At 40.1% G+C, this 26938-nt stretch overlaps 1 protein-coding gene across 2 annotated transcripts in view; it reads right to left on the bottom strand.

Annotated features, from left to right (window-relative positions):
* The window catches only part of cdh7a (cadherin 7a), an 88662-nt gene that overhangs the window by 16444 nt on the left and 45280 nt on the right, over positions 1-26938 (bottom strand). For both annotated transcript variants that reach the window (XM_032503405.1, XM_032503406.1), the window contains exons 5-9: positions 14620-14787; positions 12634-12821; positions 10142-10395; positions 8932-9068; positions 6073-6194 (exon numbers count right to left, since the gene is read on the bottom strand). In XM_032503405.1, the coding sequence (XP_032359296.1) occupies positions 6073-6194; positions 8932-9068; positions 10142-10395; positions 12634-12821; positions 14620-14787 (869 nt within the window). The remainder of the gene's footprint in view (positions 1-6072; positions 6195-8931; positions 9069-10141; positions 10396-12633; positions 12822-14619; positions 14788-26938) is intronic.

Here is a 26938-nt window from a genome sequence, read left to right as displayed (position 1 = left end):
GAGAGAGAGAGAGAGAGACTGACATTTGAGGTTGTGGACATGCCCACATGTTCATAATAGAACATGTGGACATGTTCATAATAGTCATGGGATGTGACCTTGGTCTGGTCTGTTTAGCTGTAACACTAGATGAGATGAATAATCCAGAACAAAAAATTGTTGACAATAGCATGATTATAATGTTATTAAAAAATAAAAGCAGTCCTCAATTAGTGTCTCAAACGTTTTTTTCTACAATTAAAAATCCCCTGACCTATGAGCAGAGAGCACTGTAGCATAGCTAGATGAAAAATAAAGATTTTTTAGGTTTATTTTTCACTCTAAGTTATTGGTATGAAACTTCAGGTAGTATTTCAAGCAGATTATGAAACAATGGGCCCATGGGCACGGATGCGTAAAAGCAGGCCAGGTCCACAAACTTGTAGTCAACAGCACAGTAACTAAAATCACAGCCCTCTATCAACCAATTTCTGTTAATCTAATGGGAATGGACATGTGTAGCCAACACAAGCTTTTCTTTCTAAAAAACTGCTATAATAGGCTAAACATTATTATATCAGCAATACAAAGGGCTACCCCTGATTTTTGCAAGAGTATGGTCCCCTATGAAACAAGAAATGCATAGTTATACAGAAATACACAACAGCGACTTAACACAGAGGCTCTGAATTAGGGGCCCCCTGAGCCCTTGGGCCGGGACCCGTTAGGCCCTTCCATTGATCCACCCATGGGTATTATACTGATGAGCTTCAGCTATAGTTAAAAAACACTGCTGTCTTTAATTCCAAACCAAAAACTGAATCTGTATTTTTTATTTTTTTTACTTCAGTCTAGTAATTTGGACCCACATTTCTCCAGACATCATACAACCTGGCTGATTGAGCTGAAACTTCACAGACCAGAATTGTTCACTCAGTACATCCACAAATAACATCCTGCCAACTAAAATGTGTGTGTTCTCAGCGGTGTGCAGTTCAAACAATCAAGATTTAATTCTCCCATACAGCTAAAGTATGTTAGTAACTACAATGACCATAATTCATTGCACCTATGACACAAAGCATCTGTGCGGTGTGTCTGTGCAACTATAACTGGAGAGACAGTTAGAAATGCGGCCTCTATAATGAGGAAAGAAATGTCAGCTAATGTAGCATGGCTAGACCGAGAGGCTTTGGTGTGTGAAAAATCTGAGCGATAACGAGCTTGAATGACACTTCTCCCTCTGTGACACCAGCAAAGTAAACACTGCACTGCATTTTAAAATCTACTCCTTTACTTCTATTAAATCTAGAGTCTAGTTAGAAGTGTTATATTGTCTTATTGTCTATACGTGTAATTATCAGATAGTCACCCGGATGAGTCATAAAGTACTGTAAGATCAAGCCAGGCAGTTGAAAAGTTGAACTAAGAGTATAAATAAGCATTGCATCCAATAGGTTGCACTTGTTGCCATAGTGATAAGACAGCTGTCACCGAGGGGTTGTGTTGGAAGAAAGGAAGGAAGTGGTGGTCCTGCGTTTTTTACACCCTTCCTATGACATAGACGCCCCAAACATCACCCACATGTGACACGTGTAACTTTACACCGACAGATCAACAGCACCCATTCACACGTCCCACCCTGCTTTCATCACATACACAAACACAAAAATAATAAGTAATGGCAATCAATATGTACCATTCAACAAATGTCATCTTTGAATCTTTGTTCATTCTTTATAAGCTGATTTTCTCATTTCAAATTGATTATCTGAATCATTTGCTGAGATTTGTTTTAACACGTTTGTTGGCATGATCCTGACAAGCCGAAACTGCTGAGGCTAAAGTGATCTCCTGGTGAGATCTGATATTAAATTTTCTCCATGTTCCATCTTTTTATAGAACAGCTGCCACACGGTGATGTCTTCCACTTCCCTTAGCACCTTGACATATCTGTTTTCATCTCCCATCTTGATGAACACATATAGTAAACTGATAATTTGGACGGGAGGTGTGAAGATATTTCTTGTTGTTTGTGTGATAATGTTGACAGTTAAGGCAGTAGTTATGAGGTGGTAAGTAAAGCAGTTTTGATCTGGGGTTATTCTTGATTCTATAATTCATAGATCTTCAACAGGGGGTCTTGGACCCCTAGGGGGTCCTCAGAGTTATTGAAGGGAGGCCGGCAAATTATTCTTGATTTTTTGAAAGTTTCCAAGAAAATTTAAATATCTTAATATGAAGCCAACATATTATTTGCGATATTGCTAGCAAATATAAATCAACTTTACAATTTGTGATTCAGTTAAGCAATCCTTGGCTTAACAAACATTGAAGACCCCTGCTATAATTATTCATTGTCTTGGTTTTATTTGAGGGATAAACGTGCACTAAGTTTTGGAACAATAGCTCCCATGGGCTTCCTTAATTTATGGAATGCAAACAGGAAGTATAGTGTTGCAATGGACTACAATTTTAGCCTATATTTGTTGAAATAATGGTAAAGTAAATGGCACCGTTAAAAGTCATGCTAAATTAGCTATCAGAAGTTTCTGTTTGGAATTTACCCATGGATATACAGACAATTATCGCGGGATAATTTTGATACTAAATAAAACTTAAAAACTTACTAATGATTCTCAGGATGTTCTGGAGTTATAAGGAGCATCTTTTTTCTATGATTTCTACGCTTATTTATAGAAAATCTTCTGCAATGGATGTGAAAGTGTGTTCAGATTTGACAGTTGTGACTCAGAGAAAAAGTTTAATTCGGATGTTTTAGAACATATGTAGAACGTCTGTTTTACCTCGAGCATTATCTTTTCCTCACGCCTCTCCCTCCAAACCCCCCTTTAAACTTTCTCACAGTTTAAAAAACCCTGTTCTTGACCACCTCAGAGATTCATGAATCTCTGGAGGAGGCTGACCCTCCTCAGGGATGCTGCAGGAGAGCAGGGAGGGGCCGGGGAGCAGCACAATGCCAAGTCCACTCATGTATGTAATGCGGACACTGAAGGGATTGTACAGCGTGCCCCCCGAATAATAACCCCACTCCCCCTGCCCCCTCTACCCCATCATAATATCAATTAATATTATGGCAAAAAACAGACGCACCGATGATCCGTAACAAGTGGCATCTCTCGGAGAGAGCCAGTGCCACGAGACGGCCTTAATTAGGCCTGAAAAATGGCAGGTAATTTCATCCCTGCACTCCCTGTTAATATGTACTACAGAGCCACAGAGTCAACCCCGTCCCCAACTGGCAGTTGTTATTATTTCATCTTTGTCGCTGCTGTGAATAAGCCAATGGGCGTGACAGCCAGTGGGCGGCCTAAGGTTTTTAACAAAGCTTTCCAGGGAAGCTGACAACTGTTCGCTGCTCCAGCCGGACATACAGTACACAACAGGAGCATTTTAAATTAATTAGGAATCAGAGAGATGGTGGAGCGCACATCTGGCAGGTTACGAGTCCACCCAGTCTGTCTGCTGACAGACAGCCGACAGCTAGTTGTAATTCAAACTGGGTTTGCGTTCAAATGTCAACCTCTCTCCTTCCCTTTGTTCTTTATTTGTTTATGGGTATAAACTTCCTCATGAAATTTCCATTTTTGCCTGAGTTCATTATTCAGTCTGAAGGTGCAATCCCACTGGTGCACTTCAGTGTTGCCCAAACAGAAAGCTGTATTTGAATGGGATTTAATAGAAATTGAATTTTGTGAAAAATAAAAATGTGAACAAGCACTTCTTGTCTGTTGTTATAATTTACTCTGACAATAGGGTAAGGAGATGATGAAGCACAGAGGGCTAAAATGTTGTACCCAGAGCTTGTTTGTATTTTGTAATGATGTTTCAGATATGCATTTATCTTTAAAATCCTGTTTTGAATGTCTATCTTCAATTATCTGGATCTTGTTTTCATATTATGTGTGGTGAATCCAAGCAAAGTTCCTAACTAACTAACTAACTAACTAACTAACTAACGAACTCTTTGACGGAATATGAGACAATGGGCCTCTGGGCACAGACATGTGAGATGCCCCCCACCCTGTCCAAACTCAAATATTAATAAAGAGTCTATTTTCAGTAAATTTGAATTTTTTTCTTTTACGTACTTTGTGAGTGTTTTGCATCTCAGTTTAGTCATTTTGCATCTTTTTGTTGTGGTTTAGACGTTTTATGTTTGTACGGTATGTGCTAGTTTTGTGTCTCTTTGCAGTTGATTTGCATCTGTTCTTTAGACGTCTTATGTTTCTATGTTCATTTTGTGTTATTTGAAGTTGCATGTGTCTCTTAGTTGTCGTTTTCCTTCTATTTTTTGTTATCATTTTGTGTTGTTTTAAACAACAATAACTAACTAAATAAATAATTAAATAACTAACTAACATTCACACACACAACCACAGACACACAAACTATAAGAATGACAAAACTAGCTTCTACCTATAGCAGCTCATTTTATGACTGCGCCACTTTAAGACTTAACGGACAGAATTTGAATGGAGCACATTTCTTCGCCAGTTGGATGAGGACATAGGCCTCCGCCACCCACAGCTCTTCGCTGTACAGCAGTGAAGCTTCTAGCTATACCTAGGGGGGACCTCACAGCTCAGCTATCACTGGCATTGAGTAAGCAATCTGTCTGCTTCAGCTGAGTAATTACAGATTTGCTGTACCTTTTCCTGCTGATGATGCTGTCATGGGCCAAGGCTGTTGCTATGTCCTGGGGGCCGGTTTGATTGTTGGGGAATTACTTTGTTTCAGTATTGTCATAGGCTCTGTGCCATAATTTATCAGCCGCCAGTGGGGATAAATGTACAAACTATCTGTTGAATTTGAAAGTCAGGATATTGATGGGTGATAGATGGTTGCTAGGGTTGTTCTTAATGTGATATTGCTGAGCAACAACACTCATCTCAAGATAAGTGGCAGCATCATTAACCAAAAATAGACATTCAACTGTGTTAGAAACCTTTTTTTCAATAATGATGGGTAGCAATGTAGAGGCAATGTTTATTGCAGCAAAAACTCTGTACCAAAAGGCTCAAACTGATTAATTAGATTCAGATTCAGCAACATCTCAAAATACCTTAAGGTAGGTTGAATTGTATGAACTCAACTTCATTTAGTTTTTTGGCGATTTTAAGTCAACAAAACAAATAAGAGACACAGAAAATACAACACAGCAACAACCCCCAAAAAGCTTCACCTGTAAGGCTGCACATTGTGGTCAAGCAGCATGCACATGGAAAAAATGCACACATGATTTCATTTATTTTTCCAAATGAAGTAATTTGCTATTTTTGTTCAGCCTCCCGTGTGCATGGTGACAAACAACTTTGAAATTCAAATGCAAATAGCATATTTAAAAGGGCCTAATAGCCATTTTCCAATATAACGCATCATTCTGATCAATTGTACTTATTCAGGTCTACACGCCTCCTTTACCCTCCGCCTCTGATTGTATTTTCCAAATGCCAAGAACAGACGAATCGCTGCCAGGGACACACAAGTCACTTAGCAACAATGAGGCTAAATGCTAAACACAGGAAAAATGCAATGCATGGATAATGACTTTTTCCCCTCCTTTTCCTGAATCACCAAATCTTCAAGCTCTCAAATCTCTCTGTTGGTGATTTTGTGATGCATTTCCTGCCCTGCTGTCCTACTGTGGTGATCATCTAATTACACAAAGCTTCACAATAAAAAGTCAAACTGCAGCAGAGCACCAATCCATCCCAGCATGAGGTATCATATTACGGCATGATGTTATTGTGGATTAAGACCACAGGCAGAGTCATTAATTTAGTTTGCTTTGACAGTATGGAGTAACTCTATCTCTAATGAATGATAACACCTACAATACCTGCTATTGCTGTAGATCTTAAGGATGTGTCTCCTCCTAATGATGCTGTTTCCCTAGAATGACCTCGAGCTGAGAGGTGGATATGTGCACAATGGACTTGTTTTGAGGAACAAGAAAGTGTTTTAATGGCTTTGAGAGTCAGCAGGCTGTCTTTGTGAGTCAAACTTCAAGCGAGCATAAAGAGAGAAAAAAGAAGCTGGACCAACTGCAGAGATGTTCTTGGGTCTTACCTGTCCTGGCATGGCGTTCTCACAGAGGAGGGTTTCATATTCTATGGCAAAGACTGGGGCATTATCATTTATGTCCAGCACTGTGATAAGAGTGATGCCTTTTCCAATTTGGGTTGGGTCCTCTGAAAGAGAAAGAGAGAGAAGAGAGTCCTTTATTTTAAATACTTAAATTCTGCCTTAACTTTGCTGTGATCCAGTTGGACAATTTATGGAATATTGATCTTTCTCATGTGTTTTAATTAATCACAAATGAGGAGGGAAAAAGTGCTGCTGTAATGAAATATGCAGCGTGCCTCCAACAGCTTGCGTCCTTACCCACTCTGCTGTGGATCAGCCAAAGTCATTACATTTGGTAGCGGCTTGTTGTCAGGGAAGGCTGCGTTTGTGGACGAGCCATCTTGCACTGTGGGCTTCACGCCTTTGTCTGCCTGACACACACTGATGGCTAAATGGCTGCGTCTGAGAGCAAGATGATGATTTAGCCTGGCATTGCCGCCATCCCGGCCAGAGATGACGCGCTGACATTCTGGCCGGCTGATTTGATGGTGATAAAAAGGACGTGCGAAGCCTCGGGCCACAGGCTTCTTGTCATTGCCGTGGTCTGGCCAGAGAAGATGAAATGTGAGTGACTGCAGCTCAAATGCACAACATCCCTCAACGGAAGAGTCCCTGCACACTCTTCAGTTACAAAGAACCTATTTACTATAAATACTATCATCAGGCGTACAGGGCAGTGGATTTTCTAGCCAGTCTGTGGACTCAAAGATGTTTTCAGCTTGAAACAGCGCCCGAGTGTCACTATGTGTCAAAAGCCAGTACCTCATGCATGAGGGAGTGTTGTGACATTTCATATGGCTATTATTATATGCTGCCTTCTCTTTGTTGCTATATCAGGAAAGAGCTCACATGCGGGAATCAACCAAATAGTGTGTCTGTGTGCTGTTAGATGTAAATAAAAACACATCTTTGAAGCAAAGAGTGATGAAAAGGTTTTGAAGAAAAATGAATACCCTTTTCCAGTGTTGATTGTGAAGATGTGAAAGCAGAGGAACGGCCAGGCTGACAAGCTGGTTGTCTATTTTAACTTACAGTGATGTGACGCAGCTGTCGAGAGAGCTGCGCGGATTGTGTGCTGATGATTGTTGTCCATTGTGTTTGCATGATGGCAATGGAATCATACGAAGGTTGGGGAAAAAAAAAAGACACTTGTGTCCTTCGAGCATTGAGAGATGAACAATAACGCAGGCGGCACTTTTTCACATCACATTAACATAGTTTACCAGTGGGTGATATCGCCCACTCTTACTCAGCATCTCGTCCCCACGGCTCAGGGACACATGGAGGTCAAAATGACCGTCCTGTGCGTGAATTAACATTCACCGACAGCCCTACAACAACCCCAACTGTATTGCCCTTTGCACAGAAGGCTATGGCACATTATAGAGAGAATAACAAGACAGATAGGATCTCAGGTTTCATATACAATTTCTTACAGTGACACTAACAAGTAAACTGACCATTCTCTCTAAGCCCGGGTGTCAGATTTACTGTACCACTTGAAAATCTTAGTAATTCTTTAATGGGTCCTCAATTTTAAACAGAAGTAGAAAAAAGAAAACCACTCATTTCTAGCCAGCAATTTTGTAGGCTGTAATGACGCTGCTAGCAGAATTCATCAGCTGTAGCTAGCTACGTATTTAAGCTACGTATTTTAGTTAACATTAACTCTATTAGTTGGTTTAAAACTTATGACTTTAACTATTGTCAACTTGTATTTAACTTATAAAATGAATCTGAAATATGTACTTGATGGCTACATGCATGATTCAGTATCAAGTTAAAAGACCAAATGTGCATGTCCCTGGCCTACGGTTTGCATCTTCACCAGTTTGTAATTCATGAAGACATACAAAGAAACATTTCTCTTTATTACAGTGTTGAGCTACTTAATCCTAACGTTAGTATTAAAGTGTTAAAATCAGACTGTTATCTTATCTTAATATAACGCTGTTTTGCTGTTTAGCTTAACTTACTTACATACACTTACTTTTTTTTTTTTCCATTTAACGTTCAAAGAGAATAGGCTTTTAATATGAGGAATAACCAATGTGTTTGGCAAACATAACAAAAGCTTTATCTCAGAACTCTCCACGGCGTGCATCCATGGAGCGCCTGAAAAGACTCTTGACACAGCATCGTTGACTCTGTGAGGTCCTCTGTGAGGTCCTCTGTGAGGACCTCTAATTTGCGCAGGTGTTTGGTCCCTTGTCTTGTTTTTGTCTGTGTGTGTCTGTTTCTGCATGTGTTGTTTTCCGTCCCTCCCTCCCGTTTTCCCTCTCTATGTGTTTGGCCCTGGGACATGTTCTTTTGTCCCAGTGTATTGTTTGTAACTCTTTAAATGTTTATGATTTTTTAACTCAAAAAATAAAAATAAAACTTTATCTCATGTACCATTGGCTGGACTTGCTGGAACTGCTAACGTTACTCTAAACTCTCAGAGCGTTCAGGATGAGTGGGCAAGTGCTAGTTTTAAGTAGGGCTTTTATAAACGTGCCTAACCCCACAAATGAATGTAGTTAGCTTATGAAATACCCCTTGGCCTTAGAAGTACTACTAATACTGTGTGTAGTAGCTGCTAGCATGCTAACAATTGTAGATTACATTAAAGCAGATGAACATATTGTTTAAACCATGCCCCACACTGTTCCTCTGCTTCTGGTTTTGGCAAGGCTAAAAAAAGACACCACCCCCACCAAGTATCACTCTTACTACAAACCCACCAGAGGTTTAGCAAACGGTCAAATCTGACTGATACATTTACTGTACATGGCTGGTGGTGTGTGCTTTAAGTAAACTTACGACTCTCGATGGCAAAGATGGTGAGGTTATGGACCAAGTTGGCCTCTCGGTCCAGAGGCTTGGCAGTGCTGATGACACCACTGAGAGCGTCCACGTTAAAGAAGCGTTCCAAGTCTGTGTTTCTGTCAATGGAGTACCTGGACAAAAATACACAACCATACACCCAACATACTTTTATAAAATTGCTTTTTGATAGTGGTATTGATTTGACATTTTAGCATCTCTTCCACTTGTGAGAAAAGATTATCATCAAACTGTGCAGCAATCACAAGATTTCCAGTTGATACAGAGAGAACTTTAATCAATCATCAATGGAAAAAAACACTATATAACATATAAGATGTTTTCCAATCTAAAAAGTGCAAGTAATAAACATACAGTAAGTGTGTACATTACAAATTCATGAGCAAAACAAAACCATATTAAATTGTGATCAAATTGAGGTCTGTTTGCTCGTCCCATAGCACACAATACTGATCATACCATTTCAATACACAGCAACTCATATTTCTAGAGGAAATTACAACTTCAATTAGCCTACATCCAAAGGGTATTATTGCAGTGTAATTTGACTCTTGTGGCTGCATTGGTTCCACAATAATTTTAATTTTAACAGATGTAGTGAAATATATTGCAGATGCTGATAACAGTCAGGAGCAAAAAGAGGCAATTTACAGGCACAATGGTGCAGTAATTTGATTTTCTGATTAAGATTACTAACAGTCCTAACAGACCAAGCCTGAATACCATACAATATTCATTCAATTTATGCTTAATTGGTTAGGAACTTGAGAGTGACATAGCACAGATTGGCAATATAAGTCCTTGTTTTGAGTCACAAATGCCACGACACAAGTGTTGAGCCTTGACCCTCCAGCAGGACGCCCTTCTCTTGTTCATGATGGCATTTCACTTTTGCAAATGTTGCACTCCTTGCCCCTTTCACCATCTGGCATTGTCTTTACAACAGCCACATGGGGGACCTTAGGGGGTCCACGGATTTGCAGATAATGTGAACCACTTGAATGGATTATGAGCACATTATTCTTCTTTAACTGATTTGGAAGCTTTATTTGGGATTCTAAGAAAATACATGTTCTTTAACAAACAGCTCTGGGAATTTTTATTATTATTATTTTCTGAATTTATGACTAGAAGAGTTACTTGGCTAAGAAATTTATGAAATAGCATGTGGGCAAATCGTTAGTACCTGATGGCATTGTTGGAGGTGTCTGGGTCATGGGCAGAGACTCTCCCAATTGATGTTCCCACTCTGGCGTCTTCCGAAACAACCATCTTGCTAAGCGGTGTGGAAAAGACGGGTGGCTCGTTCACATCTTCCACCATCACCTTGATTGATGTTGTGTCGCTAAATGGGCCCAAGCTCAAGAAGTTGGAGTCAATATTCCTGTTTGTGGCCTCGATTCTCAGAGAGAAGCTGTTCTTTGTTTCAAAGTCTAAAGGCTGGAGGAGACAGAATACACTAAAGGTGAGATGATGATTTTTGTTGTCAAAATAAGAGAGTTGGTAGAAAATGTTCAGTTCTTTGTTTGGAATTGATTTTAAGACTACACTGCTATGGCTACTCCACATTTAATAGATAGTTAAGGGTTAAAGAACAGTTCATGAATGTAAATCTGTAATTCATTCATACATTGCTAAGATATTATTACCAGTTAAGTATGTGGTTTTTTGAGAACAATTTCAATTTAACACAGAGTCAGATTTAAACAAAGTAATTTGCTGATGCATTAAAGATACACATGATGAAAAGGAATTAAAAAAACACTTTTGAAACATTTCACCTTTTTGCCTGGTTTATTGAACTCCCTATTGCAACATGTGATGTAATGAATATTGATTTGACAATTTCATTGTCAGTGACTCTCTCCAATGTTGTAACTGTCTGAGTTTGGAGCAAAACAAACAAATGATCAAATTGGTCCATCTGACAAGGCTGCCAGTGTCCAGAAATGGCTCTCCCTCTACCACAAAAGAGCTGCAGCAATGAACTGGCATATCCATGTGGCCTACGGAGTCCATTTCCAGTCCCTCCTGAAACCAGGAAATGTAATGTGTGAGCCATGAGCACTGGAGCATCCAAAAGTGAGGCAAGAATGTGCAATGGATTTCCTGCGTAAATTAATAAGTGGCTTTGTTACACATTTAACTTGAGATGTTTTATTTTATTTAATTATTTAATGTAGGCGGATATATTATTTATAGCATCTCGGTTCCTATGGTGAGAGGAGTATATTTTAAGTGGTAAAGTATCCTCCTTCCTTCATCAATCCTTACAGTGATCCTTATACTGCCTTGTTGTGAAGTCTGGAGTTGCTGTAGAAGTAAACCTTTAAGTGACCAAGGAATGTTAAAGGAGAACTATGCAGTTTTTTACAGCCTAATTTACCTTAACTGAACCGCTTTGGAGTCATTGGAATGGTTTTATGACTTTTTTCAAGTTGAACGGTGATCGTCTCGCTCCCCCCTATAGCGCCTGTGAGCGAAAAAAACACCCTTGCAACTTTTGGCTGGCGAGTCGCCAAATGGCCAAAACTGCATAGCGCCCCTTTAACTTTGATCAAAGGTGCTGGAGATAATCAATGCTGATTTTTCATTAGTGATTATCACTTAGTCCACAGATGCAGGGGCCATTTCACAACAGGGGGAGATGGGTAAAGAGGGAAAGGAAAGGGAAACTGGAGAGTCAGTTGTCCTCCTGTTTTCCAGCAAACAAGCATGCGAAATAGAGTCATTACATTACACACTGATGGTACTATCCAATACGCTACAGATCCAAAAAACAAAACATCCAAAGCTGGAGTTACTCTGTATTTTCTATTGCTGCCAAATCCCATGAAAATACCAAAACCAACAATGCTAGTTTCTATCTTTTAATAATTTCTGAGCCCCCCACTACCTGCACTCAGTCACATGTCCATTAATCCCAACTAAATACTGTATATACTTATAAATATATAGCTTCATTTCTAAATATAAACACTAAAATAGCTCCTGAAACAGCAGAGCACCCTGGGTCTTAAAAAATGTTACTCAAACAAGAGTGAATAGTGCATTTGTCTGGGACTATTTTTAGCTGCTGGTGAACAGAAATTTGGTGCTTTAGTAAATATTTACAGCTGCAAGACAATGAACAGTACGTGGGATGAAAATATACTGCAGTGTTCAGGTTAATTGTAATGAAGAAACACATCCCCAAGTAGAACAGTGTGGGTCATTGATGTGTTTTTGATAACAATAGAGCGCTATGGCAAAGAGGATTCAGCTATGTCCGGCTGCACTGGCAATACAGTACTTGTTAATATGATTCATTTATATTTGGTTCAGGATGAGATAAGATAAAGATAAATGCAGTTTTAACAGTTAGAGTTGGCATCCAGTAGAAAGGAAAAATGTGTTATTGTGATATGTCTTTATAAAACCTGACAGTATAGAAAAATGAGTTTGTATGTATATGTACTGTATGTGGAGTAGTCACACCAGTTCAGTCAATATTCCAAGGAATAGTCAATGCCACACCAGCTGCTCAAGTACAGGGCTTTACCCAACAGCCGGACTTTCACTGACTTTCAGGAGGGAGGGTGTAGTCCCATTTAGAAGGCAGAAAGTCAGGGTACAAAGGTTTCAGTTTCTGACAAAACCAGAGGCTGAATTGGTATTATCAGTTTTTATATGCAGTACCTTCAGAAGGATGATGACCCCATCTTGTGTCTTCTCATCTGTTGTTATGTTGAACATGCCAGGCCCGTCGCCGTCCATGATCCTGTAGTCCATCTCTGCATTGGAGCCTATATCAGCGTCGGCCGCTTTGAATCTGGCCACCACAGATTGCACCGGCAGCGACTCCAGAACCGTGTACTGATAGTTCTCTGAAAGAGGAAGGACAGGGGCAGATGCTGGTAATGGATGTGCTTATTTCACCACCAACTCACCTTCAAGCAGCTCAGCTTTTCTTATACCCCTTCAGCTTTGATTTGGCTGTGCGCCTTCTCAATAAATTCATATTGCATAACACTGACAGGCAGCAGTAGTGACATACATGGAATAAAGCACTCCACCTTCACTTACATGCTGCAGTATAGGCAGTGGAGAAGGCAATAGAAAAGTGAAATATACAGTTGAGAAAGCAAAGACCAATTTCAGTTGTCACACTTCAACAGCTGAAAGAATATATTTAGGGAAGAATATATTTAATATTAATAAAAAAATGTCTGTTGAGTCATTCTTAGATCCCTTTGGAACTTTTCACAAGATGAAATGTCCACTTGAAGATTCTATTACTCTGGAACTCTCCATTGTGTACCCTAAGCTTTAGTCTGACCCTTCGGATTTAAAGTACTCTTATAAGAATAAAGAAGGGAATCATATTCATAATCATAATCTTCACAATCACCATGGCAGAGCTCATTACCAGACCTTTCTGTGTTCCTCACAGTGTCTCCCTCAGCCACCGTCTAAATGCTAATCTGCCTGACATTGTTTGCCGCCATGTAATCTTCATAATGGCTTTTTAATTTGCCGTGGAATAGGAGCTCTTTAAAAGACCAAAGAATCCCTTTCCTCCCTACGATTTGCCCCATGCACCTACATCTTTCCCCCCACCCAGCCTGTCCTCTCGTGCAGCTAACCTTGGCTTCTGTTCCCCCGTTTCCTCCAAGGACTAGTCATAGCTGCGGGACTCTCTATCATCTCTGATGCTCCATAATGGTCTATTGATTCTGACCCATGACCCTGAGAGTGCAACAGCAGGAGCAAAACCCCAAACTCCTCCAATGTCTCTTTTTTCTCAGAGTGACGGCACTGGGTTAAAACGGCATTGATGACTTGTTGTGAAAACTTGAACATTTCTTCCCCCCCAGGGGACTGCAAATTGACTCTGCTTCATGGCTGTCCAGTGGTGAGTTCAGCAGCCAGACAGGGCCTGGACTATCCGCGGTAAACCGATTGCTGGTGCTTTGGATTATCATGAGAAGCACTGCATGCCTTTGAATCTTAAAGCTGGGCCTGCAACCCATCTGTAGCCTGTGAAATAGGCTGACAACAAAAAAACGGAGCCCGATTGATCCTGGTATCCAACGCAGAAGCAGCCCGAAGCTCTGATGTGGAGTAAAGCAGGGAGGTGCACAGCTTGCAAGAAGGCTGCTTTTTTTGTTGTTGTCGTAAAACATTTACTGAAAATACAAATGCAACAAAGTCACAAAGATAAATAGAGAACATTAGGTTAGGTTAGGAATGCGGTTAACATAACCTCAGAAAACTGATGGAAGTGTAATGGTGAAGATTTAATGAGTGTGTTCTGCGTATAAGATTTTTGAGTACTTTTTGTTCAACTTTATTCTACCACCCATTACAGGAAAAGTGTTCCTACAGCTAATATAGCACATTTAATATTTCCCAATGATTTCTGGGTGAGATATCAGTGAAAGCCTTTTTGTACCACTGCCTTCATTGCAAAGTGTGCCCTCATTTTGTTCTCTGAGTTCAAGTGTTTTTTAAGCGATAATAGATCTTTCAAAGCCCAACTCAGCTGGAACAAAAACACATGCAAATGAAGCAAGGAGCTGGTGGTATGATTCTGATTGCTGAGTGGCTGTTAAACACATGGCATGTATTGTACATGACAAGCTTAATTGACCCTGGTCGGACAATCAGGAACAGGAGTCTTACTGTGAGAGAACCGAGGCGGGTTGTCGTTGACATCGGTAAGCGTGACAGTGACAGAGGTAGTGCCAGAGAGGCCACCCATCTGGCCGACCATGTCTTTGGCCTGGATGACAAGCACATACTGGTCCCTCGTCTCCCGGTCCATGTTGGGCAGAGCTGTTCTAATGACACCTGAAGAGAGAGGAAGAGATGGAGGAAAAGATGCTTTAGTCAGACATACTGAACCCACAGATTAACTCAAGTACCCCTCCATCATCACGTTCCAAATGTGTTCACTTGAATTGATTTTAAACAGGATGTTGTCTAACACTTATTTTAGTGTGGATAGCTTTCCGATGGAACACTTTGGGATTCCCTCAGTCAGAGCTGGTTAATGTGGATCAAAAAAGGGAAGTTTGAGGCCCCCTGCTGGAGCTGCTGCCCCTGTAACCCGACCCCAGATAAGCGAATGACGATGTAGGGATAGCTTACAATAATGCTTTTTTATACAATGAAAATACATGTTTGGTTGAATTAGTAAATTTAGCTTTATCTTTTTATGCTACTACCACTTTAAGAGAATGCGGCTCGACATATCAATCATTTTCCTTGAGCTAAGTATTTCAACATTACTTCAACCTTACTTTTTTAACAGTTTATTCATTACCTTTAGCTAACAATTACAACAGTTCATCTGTTACTTTTAATTAACAAGTTCAACCATTTATCAGTTACATTTAGCCAACAATTTGAAAAAATTATCCGTTACTTTTAGCTAACAATTTCTACCCCTTATCCTTATTTGCTACTTTTAGCTAACAGTTTTAACCATTTATCCATTACTTTTAGCTAACAATTTCAACTGTTTGTATCCAGTACATTTAGTCAACTGTTTATCTAGTATTTAGTAGGTGTTTATTTATACTATCAATATCCTATCTTCTATCTAGGATAATTTTAAACTTTCAAACATTATCCATTTCAACGTTACAATCTTTCCAAAATCAGAATCACTGTTTATAATAGTTATTTTCAACTGTGGGCCTATTTCGCTATCTATTCTTCAAAAGGATTGATTGACGTCAGAAATGTACTTCACCACAAAGCTTTAAATGCCTCTAGTCTCTGCAATTGGTTTTAATACAAAAGCATAAAAAGTGACTAAAAGACTTTTAGAAAATTACACTTCATGCCCTGAAATTATTTCAACTGACCCTACTAAGCTAGGTGACAAGTAGAACACTCAAGTACAGGAAGGCTCTATTCATGTCAAAAAGGATGGTCTAAAAATATAATTCCCGATTGGAAAAACCTGTTCACATCAATCCTTGAAGTAGTGATTACAAGAATACATGACTTGAGGTTAATGGGTGGATGTCCATCATGGCTAGTAGCTTGTTTACACAACAGCAATGAATTGTGACTCTTCCGTGCCTTGAAATGTGCTGTCACTCCAAATAGTTTAGTCTGACATATGATGAGGTTAATGTTAAGACGCTGTCAGAGAAGTGAGCACATGCAAGGGGACATTTTAGCTGCCAGGGGAGGCATTATCTGTCTGTCCTCCTGTCATGATTGAGCTGTCATCAGAAAAGGATCAGAGATGTGACAACACTGGCATCAAATGACTGTATTTATCTCTTTGCAAATGAGCTGCTGTATGAAACAGCTACTGCTAAGCCAAGATGTGGTCTACTAATATGCCTACTAACATATATGTATGTAGAGAAACCTTTTCATTAATGACATTTTTCTAATCTCAACTCTATCTGTGGTCTACAAAAATGATCATTCTGGAAAAATGAACACTATGCATTAAATCGCAAAGAAAAAGTGTCCTAATCCCTCAAAAGCAATCACTGTTGCGTCCAAAGTTAATGACTTACCACACAATGTGTTTAATTCATTAAATGGCACTTATTAAAGATTAATACAGAACATGGAAGATTGCTCATTAAGAAACATACAAAGCCACAGCCACAGTTCCTGAATAAATGAATCATTTTGAGTGCTTTATCGCATTCCCAAGCTTGATGAAGCAGATCAAAGCAGCGCTCTTGCTTAGACTCAGTACCTAAAGAATTTCTAATAATCCTTTAAATTACCCAGAAATTTGACATGAACTTGAGGTCCAATCTCTCGAGGAACAAAAAAACCACTACCGGTATTTATTTATTCCTTACAGGTGTTGTTGAATCTCAATCAGCTCTGCCCTTGACGAGGACTGTGCTGTTTTTAGATGAGAAATCACCAAGAATGGGTTTTTGAAGAAAGATATCTGACAAACTGCTATCACTTGCATGATTAAAGTCCGCCAGCACTATGTGTAGATTAGGTTTTTGTTTTCAGTTGTGACAGACTGTTATGTCTCTTAAAAAAGCAGGTGCTGTAAAATGCTACATACAACTTTCCTCCCAAACCCAACTGCATGCCTAACTACGGTTGGCCATGGTTTTAATTTCAACAATTATGATTCCAATTCCGATTCTTCTTTTTGATTCCATCTTTATCAATTCTTTTTTGAGAGTTGGAGTTGAAACGGGTCACATGCTTATTTGTCAGATAAGAGGAACATTTCATTTTGATTCAACGGTGGTTTACAATTTTATAAGACTTTTTCAATGTAAATGTATGAAAAAAGCATGTAAAGCCACACTAGGGCGCAGCTAACTGTGATCCATGGCTCCAACACAACAAGCACCTGGAGGTACGGTGGCCGATACGGAATCCCAAAGTTGCTCATGATGATTGGATTTAAAACCAAATGTTTCCAAACGATTCCATTAGAATAGCAATTTTTGAAATGATTCCAAGTTGGTACCGGTTGTCGATGCCCAATCTTATGCCAAACCTAACCCTCGTTTAGCTAAATTTACCTTGACTGAACAGCTACGGAGTCATTGGAGTGGTTTTATGACTTTTTTCGAGTTGAATGGTGGTTGTCTCGCTCCCCCCTAGCGCCTCTGAGCGGAAAAACCACCCTTGCAACTTTGGGCCGGCGAGCCGCTGGAGAAGAAGTATCGCGTGATATCAAGTCTTGCATGGTAACGAATTACTTCACAGCACTGCACACATACGCCCATTCAGGAACCGGCCAACAAGGTAGTGATGGAGTTTTTCACACTATCGTCATGGCTGAGCCAGCAAAGAAAAAAAGCAGAAAGCTAGGAAAGCATTGTCGGAGGAACAGAGAAAGAGGAGAAGGCAGACTGACTGAGCAAGGAGTCAGACACAAGTAAACATCGGAGCTGCCAAATATCTATTCCAAAGCTGTAAGGGGGGGCTCTATAAAGAAACCTGAGCGCAAAAAGCGCACACTCATCTTACTTTATCGCTCTATCTTTCTATCTCTTGCAAGCACGCACGCACGCACGCACGCACACACGCACGCACGGTATTTTCAATTAAGCTTGATTCAGGAACAAATGAGGAAGGACAAACAAATCAAGAAAAGTGGGTCAAAGGACTTCAAGAGAAAAATGAAGATGCATTTTGACCGTCAACCGCGAGTGTACTTGAAAATAAACAATGCCATTAAGTGTTTAATTTTCTCTTTCTGTCATCCTTTATTAATGTCATCACAGTCCCTCCGGCTGAAAACTGTTATTGGCTGCTCTAAACTAAATGGCTCAGTTAGCTAAATTATAGCGAGCTGTCCACTTTCTTTTCTCCAAAGTCCCTGCCAGTGGGCTTAGAGTGGGATGACAGTAGTCAATAAAGCAATAATCGTTGGCTGTTTATCTGCAAAACATGCCATTTCAGTCCTGCATCAAATAATGAACAGTGGGACGTTGTCATGCAGCAGTGGGGTAAAACAAGGCTTCCTTTCTCTCCTTTGGTTATGTCTCGACAACAAAGTCAAAACATGTTATCTGTTCCTTTTTTTAAGCGGCGAATTTAGGCATCTATCTTAGTGCTGTAGATATTCACCCATCTGCCCCGTTTATCCCTTGCATCCATCTTCCATCCATCTTTTCATCACTTTGCTGTTGCTTCTTCCAAAGTGTAACCTCATACCCAATTAAAGAGCACCACCACTGCTCTGGTGCCTGCTGCAGCGACACCTGTAAACCCTGTTAACTTGAGTTGAGTTCAGAAAAGGTTACTCCAAGCCTTCAACCCAGTGAGGCTCCCATAATACCAGCTAGACACAAAGAGGAAAAAACAAATCTGTTCTCTGCTCCATACAGTACATCACCACCATAGAGACAAAGCATGCATGTCTAGACTTAAAAAGAGGCATCATTTAACATTCTGGGAAGCAAAGCTGAAGCTGGATAATGGTTGGATTATAATAACAGCTGCAACGGATGGCTCCTAAAAGGTGAAATAAACTAGAAAAAGATGTTAAGCTTGTGCAGCCAGCAGTGAGATAAATGAAACTAAACCACAGATAGGCTTCACACACAATTGATATACTTATTTAATATCAGCCTGGTGTGTTGGAGACTAAAAGATATTGGCTGTGGTTAATGATGCCATGAATCCTGATTTTAGCATCCTAAAAAAACAACAACAGAGACATGTTTCTCCTCCCGCCTGGCCAGAAGCACACATACTTCTCACCGAGCGACACTGCTAATCCACATGCCGATGTTGCGAGACTGTTGTTTGTCTGCTGGGTGCCAGCCCCCTCACTCTCTATCTCTGTTACCCCGTGCGGCGCTGGTGTCATTCCTGGGGAGAGGCGATGATTAAAATCCTTCTGTCGCTATCACGGCACGGCTTCACATTGCGCCGTGACTCCTTGCCTCCGGTACAAGCCAGACGCATTGTAGCCGTGCATTTATCTAGCTGTCTCCACAACACTGGCGGCAGACGGGTGGGCCATGCTCCCTGCTAAAGCCCAGATCCTTGACATTTGTCTTGGGAAGAGGAAATAAAAGTGCAGACTTTGGAGGAACCCTCTGGCTTTGCGTGCAGCTATGAGAGGTACTGATAGAGGTGATGAACACTTGAACATAAAGGGTGCAGTATGTGATTTGCAGAACCCTGAGGCGGTCCACTTACAAAGAATAGATCCCATAACACAAAAACAGGCCACACAAACAGGGAATAAAACCTCCAGCCAAGGTAGTTTATTACTTAGTGACATTCAAGCATCATACTCTAATCACGGGCAACTATACCTACTCAGTGGGAGAGGGCCACAACACAAAGTGTCTACAGAAACATGTTACAGAACATAGGATCCATTTATTTTTTTATGTTAAGCTGAAAGGAAGTGTGTTCATCGGCTCACCAGGTAGTGTGTTGTTGTTGTTGTTGTTGTTGTTTGTGATTAGAAATGAAAAATTGCATCTCCCTCTCCATATTACAGGAGACAGCAAGATTTATATCTAGCCCTCAGGTGTAATGTTCTCAATTTAGTGCAGTCGCCACAACAAGAGTCTCAAACAGGGTCACAACAAGAGACACACTTTTAAAGAAGGGGGTAAAGAAAAAAGCACAGTGGGTTCAAAAAAAAAGAGGCAGAGATGGGGACTTTGAGACTATGAATCAAGTCACACTTAAGTCGCACACAGACTTCTGACTTGACCTTAGACTCGTCATTAATAGTTTTTAGACTTGACTTGAACTCAAGATGTGGGACTCATGATCAATTTTTATTTTTAGAAAAAACTCTGATAAGCTGAATGTTATTCCCCTCACTGTGTAGCCTTTACCCTACCTAAGTAGCACGTTATACGCAACGTATCTTCTGCTCGCGGCCACGCGTGAAAGAAAAAAACAAAAACGTCAGCCGCACCGGCAGCTGCTGTGCCATTCGTCAGAAGCTTTGGCTTTAAAAACTTCATACAAAAAGGCCCAGAGTAAAGAACCGCTGAATGCAAAATATTTCATTTCAAGATTAAGGATTCTGGCCGCCCCGCATCTTATTTGAAACCCTGATAGGTTAACTAACATGTTTAGCTCAGCATTGGCCATCTAACAGATTTTTTTTTTAGATTTCTTTATTTAAAAGGCACATCAATCAACATGAGCACAGAAACCAAAATGTAAATGCACCAGATTTAGCCATACAGGCTAATTTTCATCTGCAGTCCCTATGTTAGCTTGCTTCTTGCTTTAGATACGGCCTAAGCAAGGTTAACTTTGATTGAAGTTTGCTAGATGTTATGAAAACAAGCATTTTTATATATAACTATGCAGAGTTCTAAGCACCCTGGATGGAACTCAGCAGTTGATACAACACTCATTATAACCACGAGAGACTTGACTTGTACTGTAGCTCAGAGACTTGTGAGCATCTCTGTAAAAAGGCCCTGCTAATATTTTAATCACAGGCACAAAACAGGAAACCCGCTGCTCCTGACCTCTGCATTTAGGATTGCAACTGGCCTCTTTTTCCATTTGAGCATTTTCGGTTTAATTAGATTCGCAAGCTGAGAAAAAGACAAAGCTCTGTCCATCCAGGCTTCTCTCACCTGAGTGCCTGTCATATTCAGATGTTGTACTTGCTTGCTCTGAGAGGCAAGCCGTGTCACATCTTAAACCCCCTTCAGAGTGTAATTAATCCTCTCATTCAGGCACCTGGCATTTGCTACTAACTAAATTCTTCTCTTGTTATTCCAGCCATTGAGGCCTGTGAGCATGCATGCATGCTTAGCAGTGTTAATGTGCGGGGATAATTGTCTCTAAAGGACTTGCCATGTCGCCAAGGTGTACAGAGCTGGAGGCAGCTGTTCAAACCTCCTTGAGCCTGCCATCAATTAGAACAGCATTTATATTTTCAGCTTCACCTTCAAACTAAACTACAAGCTATCAATCAAAATATATAACAACATTTCTGTCTTAACTAAGCACCTTTAGGCGCAGGAACTTATGTATTTTGCCGACATTATGTATTGCTTGGAAGTTATTGGAGCTATTCAGGATTAAGTACTTTTCCCAAGGGCACCTTGTAGATTCAATTTGGGATTAAGAACCAGAGTAAAGAGACTTGTTAGACGAAAGAGAGCCAGGATGCTACTCACCTAACACCGGGTCACGCGCATCCTATATCCCCCAGCCCCCCCCCCACCTCCCTGACCATTAGCTCTTTGCCACTTAATCGCTAGTGCAGTATTGCAATGTGGAGCTTAGAGTGTATTTCAGACCAGGCACTTTGTCAAAGTCACCCTCTGCTATGGGCCAGGCGTGTGCTGCAAATGGGACTAATTAGTAACTTGCAAAGACAGACTCATCCCACAACACTCAATCCTGGTCTGCTGTCTAAAAAGCTGGTGTCTCACCCCTAGAGAGTATTCTGTAAAAACATGGTATTGACAGTATGTTAAAAACTACAGTTAACACAAACATTTTTGAAAGGGACAACACGTCCCTTTTACAACCAATCCAGAAGGCGGACACAATATCTACCACCTGTAGAGATTATGAATGATAAATTTAAAGCAAGACTACTTTTGTAAGAAAAGACTTCTAAAAGACAGTCAACTCAATACTGTCTTTTTTCTATTACCACCCTGGGTCTGGTTTGATCAGAAGATAGTTAATGGTTAGCTAATTTTATATATTGTGACATTGCTAGGTCAATTATCTGACAATTATCTGATTCTTTTCTACTCATACTAGTGTTAGACTATGTTTTTAACATGCATTAGATAAAATTTGTAATGGTATTATAAGACAATTAAAACAAGTAAAAGACAATTAGAAAATAAAGGACAATTCAGTGTGTCATTATCTGGTAAATTGCTGCTTACTGCTTGTAAATGTAACTTTTCATTTTAACAATAGTGCTATTTCTTCTTTCAAAATTTGCAATTATGTGATGGAAAAGTAAAAGGCCGTCAAGAAGCAATCGAATACATGTAAGGGACCGTCACGCTTAACATGTTTAGATGCATTGGCTTTAAGCACACTGCTCAATATGAAATAGGCAGATTTGACATATCTGCATCACATCTCATCCATCACGCTGATTGCTTCCCAGTATGTACACAGTGGACAGAATGGCATGTAGGAGAAGTTAACTCTGATTAGCATCACAATCTATTACATAATACCACCGGCCACTTACAGTAAGCAATCATAACCCATTAAAGCTTTTGAAATATCAACCTTGGGTTTTAAAGAATCCACTTAGCTTAATGAAAAACACGTCAGCAACTGATGCTGTGAAAGTATGAGCTCTGGTCATTGAACTGAATGGCTCTAAGAAAAACATGATATGAGAGTAATGGGGACTTTATGGGGTAGACATGCTGTTTGAACATCACTTAAGTAAATGCCTGCTCTTCCTCTAATTGGTATTGGTGTGATGAAGTCTCACTCCAGACTCGTCGATGGGTTCAAGTGTTCTCGCAAACTTTGTTAAAGATCATTGAAGAGCCAGGGGTAAGTAGTCAAGTTTCTATCAGTCCCTGTTGTAGAAATTACTGCTTAGACACAACATGATAAATGAAGCCCGTTTCATCGTGATAATTTTTAATTCATCTAAAAATAAGAAGTGGCAGAAAGTGTGACACGTTGCTTTTGGATAATTTGATATTAGTGCAGTGATTTTCTCAGGAAATGTCAAATAAATAAACCACCAATAGATAAATAAAAACAAAAGTTGGCAAGTTTCTGCTACAGAGTTAAAAGTTGATGACACAACAGGATCTTTTTACAGAAAACCAGCAGAGCATCTCGAAGTGGCATACATTTTTATTTCCCCAAGGTAGTTCTTCTTGAAAGGTAGGCTAACTAAATTAAAATGAAGATGAAGCTAACCGGCGTGAACACTTCCTAATATTTCTCTCAATTATAGTTGTGTCTCATACTTTTGTAGAGGGCAATATAGGGGGGGATCTATAAAGAAATCTATCAAAGAAACTTCCACAAACCAACAGAGACTTCCAGACAGTAACAATGCTGCTATAAAAGCCTGCAGGAGTTCCCCCTCGACACACAAGTTACTCTTCCATAAGCCGTGTTCTTACACTAGGCTGGTATTAAGGTTACTCTTGTCAAGCAACATGTCTTCATGCTTCACCGCATCAAGTTCCTCATGGAGTCACACCTCTCTGACAGCCATCCATGCTGTTCAATTCTCACACCAATATTGCATCTCATAGCCACAGAGCCATGAGATGCGGTCGTCTTCTACGTGGATGGAAAGACAGCCAAGTATAATCAGCTGTGGTCAGGAAGAGATGGGCAGCAGAAAGCTGAAGGGGCCCCCGGGCTGCGTCTGGGCGCACATTTAGGTGTGTGTATGTGTGTGTCTGCCTCTTGTTTGACAGGTTAATAAACCAGCCGTTGTCCACAGAAAGAGTACCAATGTGGGATTTATCTGTGAGCTTTAAGTTTTGTGCTTTAAGCAACTTTCTATTCTTTCTTTCTTTCTCTCTCTTTCTTTCTTTCTTTCTTTCATCCATCCATCCATCAATGCATCCATTCATCCATCCATCCATCCATCCATCGTATAAAATCTCTCCAGTGCATTCTAGGCCTTCCCTGGGGTCTCTTACAATTTGAACGTGCCCGGAAAATCTATAATGGTAGGAGCCCAGGAGGCATCCAGATCAGATGCCCGAACCACCTCAATCGGCCCCTTTCCACGTGAAGGAGCAACAACTCTACTCCAAGCTCCCCCCGGATGTCTGAGCTCCTAACTTCTTCCCTACGAAGGAAAGTCATTTCAGACGCTTGTATCGGCAATCTAATTCTTTCGGTCACTACCAAAAGCTCATGACCACAGGTGAGGGTCAGCACTAAAAACCCACTGTACGTGCCCAGTCCAATCCTAAAATAGCACACAGACAAAGTTGGCAACTAGCTGATGAAAAAAGTAAAGCATTTAGCCACAAAATAACCAGATATTTCTCTCAGGAGATGAACACTAAACAAAGCTAAAAAAACAGTGAATACTGGACTTTAATTCAACATGGGCTAGAAAACATCACTGTAAATGACCTCAAGTTGTTTTTAACTAAAACAATCAAGCAAACCCATTGAATGCTACTAGCTCAGCACTGAATAACTATATATACAGTATAGATTTATAATCATCTAGTTATTGAAAATAGCAAAGCATTTAGCATCTTAAGATCAAGATATTTTCCTCAGGAAATGGAAGAGACCAAATCCGTTAATTTGGACAAATACATTGAATGTCTGGGATATGTGAAAGACTTGCTTAGTCTAAATACCAGCTATGGTTGATCCTAACTGATGGCTACCAAAAAGGACCAGAGTTACCAACAAATATAGATGTCAGATACTTGATCATCAGCTGAATTAATAGCAGAAATAAATAAAAGAAAAACACAGAAGCACAAATAATTCACAAATTCCAAATCAAATTCATTTTAAAGCATAACTTTCACCAAGATCCAACTTAGGGACTTCTTGTGAATCTCCCCGAGTCAAACTTTCGTTTAAAAGCATAATTAGGACGGAAGCGCCACTTTTAAGATTTACCGTATTTCCGATTTGGGTCAAATGGGCTTTTGAATGGGAGTGCTAGGGGCAATACTATGATCGCATCAAAATCCTTATTTGGACTTAAAACACTACAAACACTGACACTTCGCTCAAAGTATCACCAGGGGCTCTTCACATGAACTCAAGCATTGACAACACTGTTTGTGTACACAAACTCTTTTTGAATGGCGAGACGGCAGCAAGTGGAAAAACCAACTGCTAAAGTGAATTGTTCAAAAACTCTCTTTTTCATGAACTCTGTGTAAACAATGTTCTCAATGCTCAAGTTCACGTGTAGAGCCCCCGGTGATACTTCCAGCAAAGTTTCAGTGTTTTCAGTGTTTGTAGTGTTTTAAAAATAGGGATTTTGATCGTGATCGTAGCAGTGCCCCTAGAGCTCCCATTCAGAAGTCCGTTTGACCCAGAACAAAAAAACAGTACATTCACAAAAAGACCTTAGGTTGCATTTTGGCGACAGTTTCACTTTAAGGAAGGTAATCACAGCCTTCTAACACATTAATTAGCCTACAGAAGTTTTAGCTTCTAAGCAGCCATGAGGAATCACTTTAAATCAAAGATTTACAGCCTCAGAGAATTCCCAGAGGAACTGTTGGAGCTTAAAGAGTATCCATGAGAAACTTTTCATTTCGAGTGTATAAAACATGTAAATGTGCGCCCCAAAACATGGAAACACAGAAATGTTCCCTAATGAAAGCTTCAGCGGGAGGCTTCATTAGTCAAAGGTCTCTAGAAAGCAAAAAACAACATAGAAATTCTGTGATTCTGCGCAGAGTTCACAGTTAAGTGTGCCGAAATCTTCCTCAGATACAGTGGGAAGTAATTTCCTTTTTTGCGAAATACACATATTTTTCTTGAATGCTCCATTTTCTTCCAGTGGTTGGGCTAATTGAATGTTTACAGTGAACCTTACAGGTCACTGTGGAGTTTTTTTATTGAGCATCCTTCATATATCTGTGTCTGCCTGAGTGTGAAAAATAACTGACATAAATCCCTGCATTGCAGTGGCTTTCACCAGTTCATGATTTAGAACTACATTCATAAAAATCCTGGCGTGTGTGTGTGTGATGCTCTTGAAGCAGAATATGAAGCCTGACATTATGGGATGGCCCATATTTTTCTGTTTTCTTGCAAGAGTGCTCTGCGTGAAGTAGCCAAGCCTCGGCAGGGCAGTGGCTAATGAGCCAGCTATGAAGATGTAGCGAGGACTGCTACTGCACTTCTCAGGATAAAACGCTCCACAAGTCAACAAACTACCTCACATCTTATCTTGCAGTTTAAATCAGCCCTTTTCACAGCCTGCTTTATTTAACAGTTTGATGATTGCTATTATCTTTATTGCAACAAGTGACCACACTTAATAGAATTAGGTTGTCAGCTGCATTCTTTGAAACTTTAATTTGCTGGTGACAAAAGAGAAGTGTTTCCATTGTCATTTTATTCAATGGTTGTTTTCAGGGCCTTTAAATGACTCAATGTTTAGCGAAGCAAATAAGAGACATAAGTCTTTGAACTTTATCAGCCACTCAATACTTAAAATCTAAATATTTTATTTTGAAAAACATGTATCTGAATTGATTGGGTCTGAATTCACCTCTTTGAAATTAAAATATGAACATTCTTGATTTTAAAACCCTGAATTTCAATAATTGTTTTTCAATGGTCACAAATTCAGCGACCCAGGAACCGACATTTAGCCTATCAGAGCACGGCCTGTCTGTCATGTGATCCAAGAAATCGGCACGGGTATTGAACCTGTAAAGATGACTGCCAGGGGCAACCAAGGTGCTCCGGTAAGTTTGTTGTTTTTGTACATTAAAAACTCAGGGCTCAACAGAAGTATGTATGTTGTATCACATGACAGACAGGCCGTGCTCTGATAGGCCAGACGTCGGTTCCTGGGTAGGCCAGA

This window comes from Etheostoma spectabile, chromosome 22 (genome assembly GCF_008692095.1).
Source record: "Etheostoma spectabile isolate EspeVRDwgs_2016 chromosome 22, UIUC_Espe_1.0, whole genome shotgun sequence".
In the NCBI taxonomy this organism is placed as follows: Eukaryota; Metazoa; Chordata; class Actinopteri; order Perciformes; family Percidae; genus Etheostoma; species Etheostoma spectabile.
The sequence above is the reverse complement of the archived record's forward strand: the minus strand, read 5'-3'. Positions and strand labels throughout refer to the sequence as shown.